This window comes from Gopherus evgoodei, chromosome 10 (assembly GCF_007399415.2).
Source record: "Gopherus evgoodei ecotype Sinaloan lineage chromosome 10, rGopEvg1_v1.p, whole genome shotgun sequence".
NCBI lineage: Eukaryota > Metazoa > Chordata > Testudines > Testudinidae > Gopherus > Gopherus evgoodei.
This window is the reverse complement of record NC_044331.1, coordinates 28102596-28122431: the sequence shown is the minus strand read 5'-3', so window position 1 is coordinate 28122431 and position 19836 is coordinate 28102596. Positions and strand designations below refer to the sequence as shown.

The 19836-nt window shown below is 40.6% G+C and overlaps 1 protein-coding gene across 1 annotated transcript in view; it reads left to right on the top strand.

Moving 5' to 3' along the window:
• MYO1E (myosin IE) overlaps window positions 1-19836 on the top strand; it is a 153409-nt gene that overhangs the window by 99371 nt on the left and 34202 nt on the right. The window contains 6 exon segments of the mRNA XM_030577662.1: window positions 896-994; window positions 5222-5366; window positions 11595-11709; window positions 13485-13654; window positions 14206-14351; window positions 19180-19326. Coding sequence (XP_030433522.1) covers window positions 896-994; window positions 5222-5366; window positions 11595-11709; window positions 13485-13654; window positions 14206-14351; window positions 19180-19326 — 822 coding nt within the window.

The window sequence follows — 19836 nt, the reverse complement described above, 5'->3', positions numbered from 1 at the left end:
CCTGCCTACAGCTGTTAAGTTCAGCCTCTGGGACTGGTGCCAGCCTACAGGGCTTGTGGCCATTAGAAATATGCAGTGTTCGGATTGCTGAGCATGCTCCAGCCACTCTTCCAGCCCGCCACAAATCTTCTCTCTGTAATATGGCAGAGATAGGAGCCATGATACCCAGGACACACTGCTCAGCCTCTGCTTTCCAGCCCCTAGTACTCCAGAAGTGTGCTATTTTAGATCTTTGACCATCAGACTTGGCCCTTCTTGCATAGTATTGAGTCTGAATAGCCAAATATAAGAGATTATGTTTAATTTTAAGCTATGTAAAGTGCAGGTGAAAGTTAAAAATTTACAATAAAAGAAAACAGGTTAGTCTCCCATTTTGCCTTCCAATGTCATTTCAGTATTTGGGGTATTTATGTAGATCAGCATTTACTTGGCTTTTTTTATGGCCAAGTATTAGAGCTAAGAACCGTGGACTAATCAAGTCCTGAATTATTCATTAGAACTTTAAGCAGAAGGGAAAAAAGAATATTGAAGTAAAATTGGAAAGTTAAAGTTCCGGTTAAGGGACCTCTAAACAAATGAGAACAGGCTTAATCAAGTGCTCATCTTTCCTGAAACTAGGAAAAACTATAATGAGATAAACTTACAAGGCAAAAGAACAGAACAGCTACAATAACTCCATCCCAGTCTTGCTGGGATCCACATTTTCATCCCACCATGTAGTGACGTACAGTTTGACTATTATTCCCTCTATACTTTGTGTGAGTGAGCACACACACACATGCATGTGGTTTAGAACTAGAGACTTTAAACAGAATATAGAATTGTAAGGATACATACATTCATCAACAGGCTGAAAAGAAAGGGATTATAAATCTCATTGTGTTTTTCCCCACAGGGTAAAGCATCAAGTGGAATACCTAGGGCTGAAAGAAAATATTCGAGTAAGGAGAGCAGGCTATGCGTACAGACGGGTATTCAAAAAGTTTTTGCAGAGGTACAGTATTATAGGAATTGCAGTATTGCTGTACAGTGGTTTGCTACATGGGTGGGGAAAAGAGGAGGAAAGAAAAGCCACAAGTCCTGAAAAAGTTTCTAGTTTCTCCCAGTAGCTTTAACTGTGCAATATACAGTTTATATAGAGATTTAAAGGAACAAAGGCTTTTAAAGCCAACTTTTTGCCACTGAGAATTATCATGTTCTTCTCTCAACTTACCTCAAGTATCAATTCCTACTGCACTGCTATGAATCCCTCAGAGGTCAGAGTAAAAGTCTATGGGAATAGAGAACTAGCAAAGTGTTCAGCAGAATATGCTCCAGTCTATGAAACCCACACTCCTTTGAATGCCTTATTGTGGGGCTAGCACTGTATCTGTACATTAACATCTATCTCTTTGCTGACTGAGACTCTCTTAAATTAAAGTAATTTCAACCAAATAATAATATATATTCCAGCCTTTGGTGGAATAATTAACACACAACTACCCAGGATCAAATTGAGATATCCTATGATAGATCAGCAAGCTGTACTTTTTTTTTTAAACTTCCATCTTGTATTTGAGAATCTAAGCTTTAATTCTAAAATAATAGTTATTGTTGCAAAGGCTGAGATAAGCAGATCACCCAACATTTCCCTCAGTGTCCTCACAGAGAAAGGAACAGAATCACTCCAGGTAGTGGATAGATCTAAAATAATGAGCATGGGCATCTTGTTTTCATCCATCATCATGAGAGCCTCAGCCCAGAAGAACCGTTCAGTCTCAGTACCATACTCTGGTGCAAAACCAGATGTGCTGGGATCAGGAAAATCCAAGGAATGATGCACCAAGATACAAAATGTTGCTTTCTTTTTGGAAGCAACGTTCTTAGTGACAGTGCCCCTGGCATGAAGCAGAGTCCTGCCCAGAAACTTCATGATTTTTAGCAGATGTGTCCTCTTTTTTGAAAACAGTGGGCAAAAATTAATTGGGGATGTAGCTCCAGAGAAAACATTAGAATATTTCTAGGGATTAATTTAGCCCCTTTTCTGGGATAATTCATTGTGGAACAATCCTTCACATGATTTAATCTGCTCCCAGTCTTCCAGTAAAATATAAATGTACTTCATATTGTGTTAGCCCACTTCAGAATGTTATGCTAGATAAATACAACTTGGAGAATGAAGCACTTTCTGCTGGCTAGATAGAATAAGCAACCAATAATGCATGTTAAATCTAGTGTCAGCTAGATAATAGCTGAACATTGACCACATATTGGGCCTGTGCAGATTCAAAAATCTATCTGAATGAGAGATCTGCGCAGTGAAAGCCACACGGCACTTAGGGAAGAAGGTGAACAGATTTCTACTCTTACAGGCAGAGATCCACAGGCAGTCTTAGTCTATGAAACTCCTCTGCAGTAGGATTTAGCTCTTTGCTTCAGTGCAGTTTAACTTCTTGTTATAAGTAAAAATCTTCCTGCACCCTTTCCATTCACAGTTACCTAACATCCAGAACAAGCTCTGTTCTGACATCATGAGTCAGTGTGAGTAAAAGTGGGCTGAGGCATGGGATGGACAGGAAATGCATGTTTGTGCAGTTGTTTTCATTGGGAGCTCCTTGGCAGCTCTGTGTAAGTGGAGATTTGTGGGCTGAATGGACTTTTATGTCTGAAATTTTCATTTGCATGCAAAAAGCCAATGTCACTGAAAAGGCCTGTGTGTTTTAAAGCATAACCAATCCAAGAGCTAAACCCCATATTCCCATATTTAGACATATGACCTAACTGCTTATTGTGCATTTATAATAGATTTTTTTGGCAATCATGATTTGGCATTTTTTCAAAGGCATTTTAAACACAGGCTCAGCACTTGTGCCTGAATCACTCTTCCACCTTATATTGCATAGCTCGAAAAGCCCAGACAGAGGGACGTTAATATTACTAATTGAAATGGACAGCATTGTAAAATACACAGAGATGTGTTTGAGCAGAGGGCTATGCCACATGGCGATGCACAATGTAATACCACCATATATCATTACATATTATAGAATAATGTGGCTGTCTCGAAATTTTGACACTTCACAACATTCAGTATGTGAAGTGATCATGGTGGATATAACTGAGAGCAAAAAAAAGAGTTTCAAAGTTTTTTTTTTTAATATAGCTTTGAAGATTACTATTTATATTACAAGTATTTTATTCTCTGATTTCCAGCCCTACCACTCCCCCCAAAAGTGGCTAGAATTTGTTATATGAAACATGTGTAAGACAAATTCAGAGGGAATATGCAAGATAGTATAACTTAGTTTTTCTTACACTGACTTAGACTCTCCTATATTAAGATTCCTTACGCCTACTTAAGCCCACAATACTGATGAAATTACATGCTGAACAGCCAGAAGAAACTGGAAATTAAGCAGGGTAGGAACCTCTTTAACTTTAACTTACAGCTTTTCTTGCTGCTCCATATAAGTTACACTAATGTTAGACTCCCTGCTGCATCAGGATGGGTGTACCTAGGTCTAGGAGTTTTAGAGGGACCTAGTATTGTCCAAGTTTCACCATCTTGCATATTACTTCAGCATTTGACCCTTAAACATTTATAAATAGAGCTGGTCAAGTTAGTCATTACAGATGTAGTTCCTTTTGTTGTTCACAAATTCTCCCAGTTTTCTTCTAGTATGTTTGCTGTTCATGAGTTTTTTCTGAAGTTCGGACAAGTACTTTGCATACTTTGAGTTGTTCACAGTCTATTGCCTGTCACTGTTATTTGTGTTGTGTGGTTTGTCATCTACGTCGCATGGCATCTGATCCCTGTCTGGGAAACGTTTTATACAGAAGAACAATGAAAAATGAGCTTTTCTAATAAATAACCATTTGTGCAGTTTCAGGGTCTGGAAACATTGTCACTAACACCCAGAAGCTGCCTCAAGGAACTCAGGAGTCATAGTGAACCAAACTCAACACTTTATCACTGATTTTTCCCCCTCGCTATTCAAATAGTTCCACTAATAAACACGGATTTACACTGTACCCCAGCATGTCTGGCAGGCCTCAGCAAAACAAAGCTGTAATAAGGTGTCCAAAATAGAGATGAATATAAGATTGATTTTGGGGGGAAATTTTCTGCAGCTCTTGCTTCCAGTCTAGTTCACAAAGCAGCCCAAAAGTGCTTCAAAAGTTACTTATCCACAGGCATGCTAAAAAGCCTAGCCCATCGGTGGGCAGTAAAACAGGAAAGCATTGTGTCTCTGCCCTCGTCGGTTCCAAACCCCATATTTCTATCTAGTTAACCCTTAGAAAACTGGGCAGTTCCCACGTTGTTGTAACCTGGGAATTAGCTAATTTCCAAGGTTTAAGGAGGATGCTATGGGTCTTCATGCCATGGGGAAAAGAGGCCAGCAATGAATCCCACCCTGCCCTGCCTCTTTCCTTCCCTGAATCACCACTTCTCCTGTGGCTGGTTCTCTCAGGCAGGAGCTGCCTGTCCCTGTTACTGGGATCCGTGTTCTCCCTCATGCTACAAAACAGCGGGGTGGTACTGAGATACTCATCCAAGGAACATCATTCCCCACCTACTATATGCCTAGTCTGTTCTCTATTACAGCACTTCCCTCCCACCTCATATTCTTGTTATGGTCAGTTACAACGCACCCCAGTCTTGAGCAGGTGGCCATCATCACAGTCTCTCCCCACCCTCCTGAAGGGCTCTCTGCTCGAGAGCAGGCCAGCTGCTGACAGTAGCTGGGCTGGGAGAGTGAGGCTGGCTACTAGCTTAGAAATTAGAGATTCTTCACAAATAGCCATAACAAGGATTAGAAGAGGGGGACAGAGAAGGGTTGGAATGGGAAACAGGCCCTGTGTTTGGGGAGGAATCAGTGAGGTGCCAAGGATGAGTTACTGATTACCTCAGTATAAATACTGCTGATGAACCTATTTTTCCTGAGATTGTCAAGGGTTAAGGAAGCAAAGCTTCATGTATGTGTTTTAGTCACCTACTATTGGTTTAGGGAGACTGGAAGAGTTGGTACCAAGGACATTCATACTGGAAAGTACCACCTTTGTTAAAGTGAAAACCTATAAATTTGTGTGTCCTTCCACAATCCCTTTCATAAGCACTGTGACAACACAGAACAGAGGGGCCAACCTTAGGGGCAGTACTGGCTGAGAGCCAGTGGCATTCTCCTGCTGTGTGTGTGATACCAAGTCTTAATATTTTTCTTCTCTCTTACTGCTGTCTCAGATATGCCATTCTGACCAAAGCAACCTGGCCTTCCTGGAAAGGAGATGAGAAAAAGGGGGTTCTCCACCTGCTCCAATCAGTCAATATGGACCCTGATCAATACCAGCTTGGGAAAACTAAGATCTTTATCAAAGCTCCAGAGTCTGTGAGTATGACTGATCCGGAGTCTTTGCGCATGGCACAATTTGGTTGGTGTAGGCACCGTTCTGTCTTCTCCAGCTGTGCAAGAGGCCTGTGCAGGCAGGACCTGAGAGGGCTGGAATAATATCATTCTAGCCAGGCTCGACAGGTCACACAGGTCTGCTCTGAGGATGGAGGCAAGATTTACAGGTGCATTTATACTGGGTGCAATATGTAATAAGGCTGCTGAATGACTACTCATAACACAGTGAACATGAGAAAGTCTTCCTAAGGAAGGCAAGGTAGGATGCAAGGATACTTTGGAAAGGGGTCTCCATTGCATAGCACATAACGGTTACATGGGACATGGCTTGCACTTAATTATTTGTATGAGAAATTGTAATATGCAGGAGAGTGATGCTATGAAAGCATATGTGTAACCATTAAAACAAGAAATAAGGCAAGTATTATTTGATCAAGCACAAACTTAACTAATGAAGGGTAGAGTCAGCGTTGAGAAAATGCCTAAAATATTGTGGAGGAGAAATTGTTTTGTATTTACTAGACCAGCATCAAGTGTTCTGGCATGACTGAGATTTGAGAGATGACACCATGTGAGCATTAGAGAGCTGGATTATTTATCCCAATACTTGATGAACTCTTGTTGAAAAAAAATCAAGTTCAACCACTTCTGTTGAAAATATTTTTCTTCTTTTTACATTTGTTATTCAAAAAAGATCCTTAGTGGGAAAACGTATCCCGTTCGGCGTCATGTAGTCCTTTTCAGTCTTGAGACAGTTAGACTTTTGGAACAGAGTCACATTGATTAGCGATGGAAAAAGACCTATTGGCTCACTGATCCAACACCTATTGAAGTCAAGTGAAGCTTTAGATGACTCATTTAGGCTTATATTTTGTTTCTCTCAAAATAAAAGGAGGCATGTGATTGTTATGGGGGGAACATTTGATTTGCTATGAGGGAGTGTGAAAGGAACTGACCATGTAATGAATACATTCATTTTTATTAAAGAATTTCTCTTGTATTTTTGTTTCACAACTTCATCTTACAGTGCGCAGCACTTTTTTTATCTTAATGTTTTTATTACATGAGGGAGAGTGTGACTTTGGGCTTAAATTACAGCTGTTGGGCTGCTTTGCTTTGCTATAGTGCAATTAGTATGACTGTTAGCAAAAAAACAAAACAAAAAAATGGTATGTGCTGACAGGATGCAACATCAGTAATGTTGCTATAACCTAAAGTGCACTGATTAAGGGTGTGACCATGCCCTCACTGAAGTTGATTGAAGTTTTGCTGTTGACATAGGCAGAAGTCCTAGAGCCTGTGTGCTGAAATCCTATCTAGTACTTGCATTATTGTGAAGGGACTTTTATAAGCTTTCTGTAGATGGGGAGTTGCCAGCTAACTGTGAAGTAAGGTTTTATGAATGGCAGACAGGAGGCCATTTCCATTACACACCTGAATAAATAACTGTCTTCACGTATAAGGGAAAGTGAGACCCAGAGAAAATGGTTTGTTTTAGATTGTGGTTTTCTTTGTTTAATATCAATATGTACGACACCTCACTTTATAGCATTTCTAAATCTTTGCAAGATTTCAGGAGCCAAACTGAACAAAAGGTTTCTTAACATCTGAGTCTGCTGCTCGATCTCATCGTTTTTACTGTTTTTCAGGGATCTATTATTGGCTGCTTGAAACAAACTGCTCATGGCAGTTTAACAAACAGCAGCAAGAGACAGTCAGCACCAATATGGACAATATTTTTGTGATTTAATTATGCTATAGTTAGCTGGGTGGTCATGCTGATGATAAAACCAGCACTAACAAAGGAGAATTTTTCTCCTATAAAAAGGCAGCCTTCTAACAACAAAATTTACAGTGCCATAAATTGATGCAGTGAAATATGTTATATTCCATGACAATTACGAAAATTACTCTACTGAATAATTCTAGTAAATCAGGTCTGTAAATCTGTCTGGATTAAAACAAATATTCTTTCAGTCTCCTATGACCATTATCCAGAATCTGATTAAAAAAAAATAATTTCTGAGCCTATGGTAGGTGTTTCCTCTGAGCCCCACTGAGAAAAAGGAACCATCCCAAGGATTTTGGATTATGTCCATTTCACTCATATGCTTTCATTTATTCTTCTGGGTCCTGGATTAGCCTATCTAGAATATGTCATAAGAATCCAATTTTGTGGGTGACTGGTGTATGGTTATTTCTGGGTTTTGTACTTGCATACAGGATAGGATAACCAGATATTAAGTGTGAAAAATCGGGATGGAGTGGGGCAGGAGGTAAAAGGGTCCTATAAAAGACAAAGTCCCTAATATCAGGATAATCCCGATAATATTGGGACATCTGATCATCCTAAGAAGGAGACATACATTTCTGACAGGATAGCACCTAAGGTACCAACTACTACATCTTCTGTAATTATTTTTTGTGATGTAACCTCTTGTGTTTTTACGTTATACCATGAATGGTTCATGACATCGCACTGACATTTAAGGCTGTAATTTAGGAGGCTACGTTAGGTTACCCACACATCATACATGGAGAGAGAAAAAAAAAGGAGAGAAACTATAATTCCTCACAGTATGTATCAAAATGTAAAAGTCACTGTCAGCTTTTATATCCTATTCTATTTACAGCTATATACGTAGAGTTGAGGAGGGTATTTTTTATGTTTATGGGCATGATCCAATACAGAATAATCAATTGCGGGGGCTGTCTGTTCTTTATTAAAACTATCAGGTTAATGCATTTTAGTGTGAGTTCAGTGTTTGGGTGGGGGGGTTTTAATTTCACACACAGCTTTGAGGCACTAAATAGTTAAGACGCACAGAAGTAAAACTCATTTCTAAAAGGAGTGTGGCAGCATTTCTTTATTTTTTTTGTACTGAAGCACCACATTAAGATACCTCATTTCTACATATAAATTGAAAATTTTTCTTTTCTGCCCACATCATTTCAGTACCCACAAAACAAACCTTGACTGCACTCTCTAAAATGGATTTAGTGTTTGTATTTTTAAAGCACAGCTCTCCCTGTGTTACATGTCAGAAGTTTGGGGGAAGAGATGGTGTTCTAATATTTTAAATATGCTTCTTTTGCATTTCACTAACATAAACCACTGAGGTTGTCACCACCACAGGAACCTCTTGACATTATCCTGGTATGTCCATAATGGTCCCAAATGCAAAATCTCTATCAGGCTTGAGTCTAATCCACAATACATGATCACACAATTGCATTATATCTTGGCAAGTGGGCCATTGTCCGAATCTCTGCTTGGATTTAAACCCAAGACTTGCTCTGTGTCAGCAGCAATGGTAGTATGTCAAGTATTGATTCTGACAATGAAAATATTAAACATGCATTGCTAATATCAGTCCCTTCAGTTTTTTTAATCAGATATGAAACCTGTTAGACAGGCCAGACCCAATTTTAACCATATGATGAGCTGCAAAGCTTATGTTAAAATTAATGTGAAGAGTAGAAGTAGCCATTATGATCATCTAAATGTGACCTGCTGCATAAGACAGGCTGTAGAATTTCATCCAGTAATTCCTGCATCAAGCGATGTTTGGACTAGAGCATATCTTTGAGGAAGAGCTAGGATTGTGTGTTTTCTTTGCAACACAGCTGATATCACAAGGACCTATCCTGTTTTTTCAGATATTATGCTTTAGAGGAAAAACAAACTGAAAACCATGCTTCAGTGTGAAACTTTTGAGCTACTGTTTTTACACACAGCCCTTCAAGTGATTACATTTATGCATTTGGCAACATTTTGTGTAGTCGGTTTTACTGTTTTCTTAATGCTCAGTTCCACTTCCAGACCATGGCAACATCACTCCCATGCACTATTCAACACCCAGAACATCCCTGCAGTTCTGAGGAGTTTAGAGACTGGGAGGACATATCTCAGTGCTGCTGCTGAAGAAGAAGCTGGCAGACAGGCAGCCATGTGTACAGAGAAGTGGCAGTGATGCTTTTAGACCTGCCTATTGTCTCTTGCAGAAAAGCCCCTTATAACAGAGGCAAGTGATCTGAAAACCCCTCCTAAATTATAATTAATCTTCCCAATTATTTGACTGGTATCATTTTAAAACTTGCTCCTTTCTCAGTGGATTTTTCTTTAAGACCATCTTCCCATCCTAGGTTTTGTGTAAAAGCTTTATGTTTACCATATGATTTCACTTTGGTAGCTCTAGCTACTTTGCTGAACATGCAGAAAAGATCTGTTTGCTTTAAAACCCACATTGGATTACATTGGATAAGCATGACATTATTTTTCTTTTGGTAACGTCCACGGTTTCAAACCCCATGACTTCGAAAGACATACATGCAAGCCAGCTAATTTTTTAAAATAATATCTTTTATGGAATTAAAACAGCCAACAGTACACTGGGAATTGGCAGCTTTTTGCCCCCCTTAGGTTATATTTTAAGCATTTTTTATGAAATTTCCTAATTCGTGCTGGGAAGCAAACAGGAAATTTAGAGTCTTTGGTTTTCTCTCTCAGAAAACAAGAGTGTCATGAGAAATTCCAGCAGACTTTTCTAAGAAACACCCTGCAAAGAGTGCAGACACTATGCTCATGCCATATATTCCTTCTCCACTCACATCTCCCCACTCAACTTTATCTTTGCCTCTTTATGATTTATATATATACACACAGAGTTAAGAATTCCTAGGATATTATAAAATCCTATTTCCTTATCAAGGGTCTAACTTCCAATGTGCTATAACTAACATATAGCACACTGTTACTTATTTTTTAAAAAAGTGCATTTGTTAGTGAACATGAGAGTAGGGGCGGCGCTACCATTTAGGCAGCCTAGGCAATCGCCTAGGGCACCAGAATAAATGGTGGGCGCCGTTTTGCCAGAAGGGGCGGCACGCAGCTCCAGTAGAGCTGCAGCAGTGGTGCCTGCGGAGGGTCCGCTGGTCCGCGGCTCCAGTGGAGCTGCTGCAGTCGTGCCTGCAGACGGTCGGCTGCTCGCGCGGCTCCGGTGGACCTCCCGCAGGCATCTCTGCGGCAGCTCCACTGGAGCCACGGAGCACCGGACCCTCCGCAGGCACCACTGCGGCAGCTCCAGCAGAGCCGTGGGACCAGCGCACGGGGCGGCGAAATTGCTGTCCACCTAGGGCGCTCAAACCCCTAGCGCTGGTCCTGCATGAGAGGCATACCTACCACATACCTAGGTCAGCACACGCTTATCTGAACTTAAGACACCATTCCATAAATCCAAGGTTTTGCTTTCTATTCCTGCAAACAACTTAACTCCTCAAGCACATCCTATGAACTGAAAGCTTACGGAGCTCTGACGTGGTAAATGGGAAATCTAACTAAAATGGTAAATCTTTAGTTTATAATTATATAAGTGGCATGTAATTTCTTTTGTATGGATTGCCAAGAAAATAGTGTTTCAGAACACAACAACGAGGTGACTTCAAGAACTTCTGGACATAGCATACAAGGAAATTTCCCAGAGACCCCCTAAAACCTTGCCAAGGAACAGTATGTTATGCACAGATTCTTTGATCTGGATCCAAGCCATGTCTGGCAGGGAACCTAGAGCCCCGAGTAACTTGGACCCACAGAACCATCCAAGGGGCTTCCAACACTGAAGAAGAGTGTAACCAAGAAGTACAAGGAGTTTGAAATTCAGACTTGGACAGGACAGGAGCTAGTATTTATTCACCCTCTGATGCCTCCTGTATGTGAAACGAGAGGGCAGTATCAAGTTATGCACCCATTATGACGTGTTATCTAAGACAAGACCAGCCCCCTCCTATACTCTGGCAATGCCATGCCCAGATTCAGCCAAGAAGCAGCAAATGGTAGGAGGGCAGGTCATGTAGTATGACTGAGCAGGGCCCACTAGAGAATCACAGCCTAAAGTTGCGATAGGAGTGCTGCAAGGAGAAAAGACTATCCCTATTCACCATCCTCCAGACTTTGGCAGCAGGAGTAGGGGGTAGACTGTGCATGAGCCATTGTTGCCCACATCACCATCAGAGGACACTTCCTCCTTTCCCTGCAAGATCTTTCATTCCCAGTCTGATGTTGGGCCCACTGACAGTGCTAGTAAGGCACTCTTGGGTCTGGAGTGTAACAAATAGGTGGCATCCATGGAGGTTGAAAGTGAAATGTGGATTTTTTCAAGCTCACTTATTCCTCATCTAATGTGTTTGATCCATTTTCCTCTTTATCTGTAGCTGTTTTTGCTTGAAGAGATGAGAGAACGGAAGTATGATGGATATGCTCGGGCAATCCAGAAGGCATGGAGGAAATACATGGCCAGGAAGAAGTATGTACAAATGAGAGAAGAAGGTATGTCTTTAATTCTAATGCTGTAGGAGCTACATGAACTATCCCAGAGCCAGAAACAGAGCATGATTCAAATGAGCAAAGTAATATCTCCCATCCTGGAGTGCAAACTCTTGCATTGCTTTGTTTGAAGTTGAGTGCATTTTGCTAACAATTTGAAGTGGTAGGGATAGAGGTTATCTAGTAGTTAGGGAGAGAGCTTCCCACAGCTAAACAGAAGCTGGGACCTGGGACTAATACAAATTCAGTCCTAGAGTTTGTCATGTTTTATTGCCTTCTACAAGCTCTTAGCTTTAAACCAAAGGTGAAGCATGCATGTTTTGAAAAATGTCTGATTCTTATTAGAAAACAAGTCTGTTATGATGGTGGAGAACTTTGAGTAATAATTCAGGTTTTGGGGATTGGTACTAGATATAGATACTGTTTCACTTCCAGGGACAAATCTTGCTAAACATATAGTTCTCAGTAACTCCTCACTTAAAGTTGCCCAAATTAACATTGTTACGTTGCCGATCAATTAGACTATTAGAGAACATGCTCGTTTAAAGTTGTGCAGTGCTCCCTTATAACGTTGTTTGGCAGCTGCCTGATTTGTCCACTGCTTGCAAGAAGAGCAGCCCTTGGAGCTAGCTTCCGGGGGCTTGGAACCAGGGTGAACTGGCAGTCCCCCTATCAGCTCCCGGTTTCCCTAAGTTCCCTGTGCTGCAGCCGCCCAGCAGGCTATCAGTTGCTGGCAGTTCAGCTGTCCCTCCCCCCACTGCCATGTGCTGCCTCTGCCCTCTCCCTTGGAGCTGCTCCCTGGAGCCTCCTACTTGCTGGGGGGGTGGGGCGGAGGAGGGGGAGAGGAGGGCTAATGTCAGGATGTCCCCCTCCTCCCTGCTCCTTCATCCCACTTACGCCATCTCCATAGAGCAGGAGGCGGGACAGGACAGGGTCAGGATGGAGGGAGCTTGCAGCGGCTGTCTCAACTTGCTGATCTACTTAAAAAGCAGTGTACTTAGAGTGGGGTCAGTGTACTTAGAGGCAATGTGCATTTCTTTCTCACACGGTGTGTGTCTCTGTCTGCCATGCTGTCTTCCTTCCCTCCATTTTTGCTGTCTTATAGAGTATGAGGCTACATTAACAACAGTGGGTTAACCCTTGAGGCCTCAGCCGATTGCTAGTTCATCATTTAGCAGTAAGACATTCCCTAGGAATTATCCTATCCTCTTCCACCCTTGGACTCCACCAAGCTGCACAATCATCGTCGGTGTGTGCCAGTATTAAATTGTTTGTTTAAAACTTATAGTGTGTCTGTGTGTGTGTATAGTCTTTTGTCCGGTGAAAAATTTTCCCTGAAACCTAGCCCCCCTATTTACGTTAATTCTTATGAGGAAATTGGATTTGCTTAACATTGTTTCACTTAAAGTCGTATTTTTCAGGAACATAACTACAACCTTAAGTGAGGAGTTACTGTACATTTTTTTTTTTTTGGCTATTGCTCTTAGAGATAGTTTCACAGAGATCAGGTTTGCATCAGAACTTCCCCAAATTCTGAAGGTGGTTCTCCATTCTGGACAAAGTGTTTAAATAGGTACAGCTTTCAAAGCAAAACATGTGCCTGTCAAAAAGATTACCAGCTTAAACAGTGCCTTTTTTCACCTGCTAGACGAATATATTTGCCTAAATTTTCTTCTAATGTTAAGCTCCTCTTGAAGCCTCGTGAGCTCTTTCTATTCATGAATTTAGAAAGTTCTTTGGTTAGCAGTATTTATTAATGTACTCTTTTGGTGTTCAAGCCTCAGATCTGTTGCTGAACAAGAAAGAGAGAAGGCGAAACAGCATCAACAGGAACTTTATTGGGGACTACATAGGCATGGAGGAGCATCCAGAATTACGTCAGTTTGTAGGGAAACGGGAGAAGATTGATTTTGCAGACACAATTACTAAATATGACAGACGGTTTAAGGTATGGTTTCAAGAAAACCTCCTGATCCTCAGTCTAGTCATGGTGTCTAAGTTATGGAGCAGTGTTTTTTAAGAACTACCCTATAAAGGAAACTCCACCATTCTTGGAAAAACCTCAGTTTCTGACTGTAAATACGGTATAGAGCAGTTCCATGCAACCTAGGATTTCAGATCTGAAGGAAAACTATCACTCTTGGGACTAATGGATAGAGGATGCCATCACATTCTTTAGCCATCGTCCATGTTACATCATTTTCATACTTTCTATCTCAAGGACAGAGTGGGCTGTGGCAGATGCTGGGTAGAAAGTGGTGTTGGAATTAAGAAATAGAGAATAGGGAGCAAAGCTATATCTTTATCTAAATACAATCCAAGCTGAATAACATTCACTCACTTCTCTACATCCTCCTTCCCCTGCTCCCCCAAGCAAAATAAAGCTGGTACATTATGTATCTGTGGCACATTCATGTGCTTCTTATTTGGCTAATTTCAGGTGCCTATGTATTTGATGATGCTGTACATATATATTTTTCAAATCATTTCACATTTCAGGGTGTGAAGCGAGACCTTGTCCTCACCCCAAAGTGCATATATCTGATTGGGCGTGACAAGGTGAAGCAGGGGCCAGAAAAAGGCCTGGTGAAGGAGGTGTTAAAGCGGAGGATTGAGGTGGAAAGACTTCTTTCTGTTTCCCTAAGGTCAGTGCCTGGCCAGGTTCTTTCTGCTGGCAGAGACAAAAATTAATGGAGGCAAGGGGACTGGCAGTTCTGAAACCATTCTTACTAATATGCCAGCTACAGGAGCACACACACTTACATTTACACACAAACACATGCGGATTTTCTGAGTACCTGTTAAAGTGGTGCAATCAGTAGTTCTTTACAGGAGGTTCTTAGTTTGGCCCATGGCTTCCCAGAAAAATGTTCTTCACCTGCATTATCAATCATAATTAACATTAAGAGGTGGTAATGACTTTTGACCCAGACTTCTCTCTTAGAAGTAATTCCTAATGCTTTTTTAGTATATTTTGGGAGAGTCCTACTTCCTAGAGGGCTGCAAGAAAAGCTTGCTGGAGTGATGTTCTCTCTGGCCATTCTACTGTGCTGGTTAGGCTGCTAAGTACTTCTGCTGACTGAGGGCCACACACATTCCCAATTACAGGAAATAGCTTCTGTGGTCACATAATTCTTAGTAACCACTTCCAGGTGACTCAGTACAAAACAGCAAGAAACTGCACATCAGACAAATGGATTCCCATGTAAAACACCTCCACCCTCACAGAAGGAGAGAACAAAGTCTCCTGCCATCTTTGTATTTGTTATCACATTGTGCCAATGCTGGCATTTGATTGACATTCAGTACTCAATGATATAGAACCATCTGTTTAGGGCAATAAGTGGAGTTAAATATTAAACTAAACTAATTATTTTGAAAATATTCCCATACTTAAGTATTATAGGTTGATAACTAAAAGTAAACTTTTGAAATACATGTTTATAAATACCTGTCTCATACTAGCTCTGTGTAAAATGTGCCAGCTCACTCTATGGCATTTCTAAGCAGATAAGTTAACACCTGCTGGTCCTGTTCTTTTCCACTGCATTTTGAAAGCCAGCCTGTATTGTTTTATTTGTCACACATTTATAACAGAATTGCAACCATGAACGGCTACAGTAATAGGTGTTGGCTGGACGTTAGAGCAAAGTCTCTTATTCTGGTGCCTGAAAACTCAACTGAGTGAGGTCCTGAAAATTACTACATCCAGACACTCAGACTAGCACCCTAGTACTCTGTGTTTGCAGCTGTACTGAGTAAGCTAAAAAGAAGCCTGCCTCCAGACTGTCAACTCAGTAAGAGCGGTTACACCCATTACTTCAGATGAAAGCAGAGCTTTCTGTAGATAAACCAATCTGATCAATTCAGAACTCTATATTTTATATTGAAGTTATATTTAATGAGGCTTTGGCCATGAGTTGTCACTGTGCTGTTATCGTAAACCAATGCTTGTGGCTTCCAAAAAAATCAGAAATTACGTGGCATAAGACTGTCACCAGATTTAAAAAAATAAATATAGTGAGGGTTTGTTTTTTTAATGTTTTCATTTTAGTGTAGGCCGAACTCAGAGTGAATATTACTTACACAGGTTCTTGTTCTATATTGAGTCAGGGTAGCCATGCTAAATCAAGTAGGAAGAGGGGCATAGAGGTTACTATCTGTAATAGGACCAGACTTTATGGGGAATCTCAGATACTACTGCCCTGACAATGGCAAGAATTAAAGTTTTCATGCAATTCTTAATAGATTTTTTTACTAAATTGTTGGAATAATATAGAATCCTTCCTGTTGTACACATAATGCCTATTCATGTCCATGTACATTACCAAAAGCAGAGAGAGTATTCTTGTGGAAAAACAATCTGCCTTTGTGGGTTTTTTTTTCCAAACATGCAGAGTTCAGAAATCTCATAGTTTTATTTGTATTAAAATTCTCTGTCTTTTATTCTCTCAAAAACAAATCAATCCCCAAATTTTCAACACAATCTTTCTCAGCCTGGAAAATTCTTCATGTTTTTGAATATATTTAAAATAATTGAATTTCTGAGCCAACCTGGAAATGATCTGAATATACCCCAGAAGGAAAATATGCCAAATTAAATTTCTTGAGGTCATATAGAAAGGATTACAATTATACTTCTGTAAAGGGCATTTCAAAGGGTTCAGTTCTCTTCTAAACTGTTTTGATTTAACAGGAGCACTCAGAATAGAATAAAGCATTTTTTTTTTAAATGGGGATGAGGGAGGGAGTAAGGGTGATTAATTGTCAGAGAAGTAAGAAAGTTCAACATTTCCTCTCATTAATGTTCTGTTTGAGGGCTTACCTGGGATGGAATTGCTCTGGTTTGGTTATAGTGGAGTAGAGTGAGTCTTGACACTTGTATTTTAAGCTACATCGGGGCACCCAGAACGGGCTGATAGGTATTCTCGCTCTTTTGTATATACATATAAATAGCTAGTTACACTCTGTAAGGGAGAGACATATAGCCCACAGCAATCTGAGGGAAAGTGAGTATGAAAAAGGCTGCTACTGGTTGCCTCTCCCACATTTAAAGGACTAGCTATCAGCCAGGCATGCTGGGGAAGGATCATTGTAAAAGTCTGTGCCCAAAAGGGGAAGTTAATTAATAGCCAGATAATCAGAAAGTAGGTAATTGTAAGAGTGAGAAGACTGAATTAGGTGAAAGAGCCTTGTGTGACCTAATTAGTCCCCTTTTATTTTATTATGATGTGTTGAAGTAATAGATATCCAGATTTCTTTAGACATCAGTGACTCTTCTGCTTGGTTTACCCCAATATGTATTTTTTGAGAAATGAAGTCATCTCCTGCTGACAGCCATGTAATTTTGGCTTCCCTTCCACCTGGCTATAGAGCAGCATGGTTTGCCACAGCTTTCAGGTTGCAGTCACTAGGAATACCTGGATATTGACCCTCCTAGTATCACTGTAGTAGCTTCTTCTAATAAACTGCAGTTTAAAAGAGTCTTTCTAAATAATGTTAACTGTAAATCTAATAGGGTGTAAAATGCTGAAATGCAAATTAATTTCTTTTCAGAGAGAAATGCAGACTACAGCTTCCTGTTTTGCTTAGTATGTGACATCTAACATGCTGAGACAGTAATATAAGTATATCTAATGTTGTTAGCGGTCAGAACAGAAGATGAAAGGGGAGCCAGTATGCAACAAAGCCTCACACTAGTATGGGTGCCTTAAAAACTATGTGCAGCTTCTAACATATGTAAGAAATTGCAGCCCAAACACATGAGTAAGATAGTAGAGGGATCCAAAGATAAGTCTGAATCTGAGTAGGAAAACAAATAAACTTTTTTTGTTTCATGGCTTTATGCCTGTGACCAGGATCATGCGAACAGCGAATGGAAGGAGCCTTTTGATAAAATATAAGTCTCTTCTAGTGATTTTGCACTCACATGCTTCTAAAGTGGAGCCTTTTCATTGCAACTGCTTGGGGTGTTTGTGAAGAACATTGTTATAAATTACTCGACATCTTCTTCCTCCATCATAGCCTGGGTCAGACATGTAACCACGACATCTGTGTCCTTGCTTTGTAACTTACTCTGACCTCTTGTTGGTGAAAAAGTATGCGCAAGTGAGAGAGACACAGACTTCATCTCTTCAAAAAGTGTTGTGGAATCCTCCCACAGCCTTCCTTTAAAATGCTTCAGTTCCTAGCCGTAGGACTGGGATATTAGCCCATCAGTACTAAAACCACCACCCACTAGAGAAGCCATGAGAGAACATTCTGACAAGACGACGTAAGACTGGGGAATATCAGAGAAGCTGTGGCTTCAGTCGCTCTGGCAGAAAGCACCCCTGCAAAATGCAGCCAACCTCTTAGGGTACAGCTTTTTAAAATGAATCATTATTGCAATATCTGATAAGCCCATTCTTCACAAAAAGGGGAGAAAGAGATGGGGCCAGTTTATAAGCTGGTATAAATTAGCCATGTCATTGAAGTCCTTATATTATAATTATGCTTAACACTTTACATCGTCAAAGTGCTGTACCATAGTACTCGGGCTTCAGTCCTCAGAGGTATCTAGGCACCTACCTGCCATTGAACTGTGAGGTAAGCATTTATGCCCCCTTTTACAGGAAAGGAAACTGAGGCACAGAGGAGCAGTCACAGTGACGAAATGACATGGCTCAAGGAATCTGGGCTCATTGCACCATGCTTACTGTCCTGGACCACATAGCCTCTATGAGATAAAGATAATTATATATTAAACCAGAACTATTAAAACATGTTGGAAGGAAAGGTAACCTGGGCTTGGTGACTTGGCATCACAAGAGAGATATTCTATCATGGGGTTACCAAAGTGTGCAGAATCAACCAGGCCCCAAGTTTCTAGCAGAGGCTCCCATGAGGCCCTTGGGACTCTGCCTGCATGAGTTTGTAGGATCTCAATTGGTGTAAATAGAATCACCCATTAAAGTCATGTGAGTGATGCTGGACGTTACACCATCTAAGGGATCTTATCCAGGGTCTATGTTTGCTATCACTGTCTAAGTTCAGGAGTGCAAGTTAAAGATGTGATGCAGCCACTGGAAGCTTGTTTTTGCTTTTATCAGTTTGAGTTTCAGTCTCATTTTAAGCAGTATTTCTTTTTCAGCTTCTCTAATTAACTTTACACAACATTTTACAAATCCAGTCTTAATGACTAGCTTTGCTGTTGTTAAGGATATGAGCTTTTAATTGTAGCACATGTTCCCATTTTATAATAACAATAATTAACTTAAAATGACTAATTTGTATTCAGCTATCACATAAGAAGATTGTTTTGGGGATTCCATTACCAGCAGCTGAAACAAAGAACCATTATCTAAAAGCAAAACTCAGTTTCATTAGATTTTTTAAAAATCACCATGATTGCTTTCAAATGCTATTAAAATGCAGGACTATTTTGCACTTTGGATTCAAGGCTGAATGATGCCTGGTCTGATTTCTTTACAGCACAATGCAGGATGACATTTTCATTCTACATGAACAGGAATATGATAGTTTGCTTGAATCGGTCTTCAAAACGGAATTTTTAAGCCTTTTATCTAAGCGATATGAGGAGAAAACACAAAGAAAACTACCTCTGAAATTTAGCAATACGTGAGTAATGATTTTCTAAAAAAATATTTAACAGCTGTTTCTTCTTGCTGCCAGGGTAAAGATGAAAAAACCATGTTACTGTAAGTATTGGATTCTCATATTTATATTCCATCCTCTGTTGCAGAACCAGGGAGATGTGTGCAGTATGAATACCTGCATACGCATGTGCTTAGAAAGCTAGAAGACTTTCTTGCATAGCCTGTGTAATACCTTAGGGTCACAAACCTAGCCACTCCCCACTTCTCATTCTCTGTGCGCAGCGGGACCTTAATGCAGTAAAACCTCCCTTGCTGTGCTGAATAGGGCATCAGGTTATAGAGAGGCCACACAAGGGAAATTCTTCACCATCAGCGTTGCCTACACAACAGTTCTCTGTGTCAGTTCTCCAGCTGCAGCGAGGGCCAGGCCAGTCAGTGAACAGCCACATGGATTCACAGTCCAAACCCTTCCTCTCTTAGAGGAGGACAAGGCAGTAGCAGCTGCAGAGTGAGTGTGCTGGTGTGTCATGCC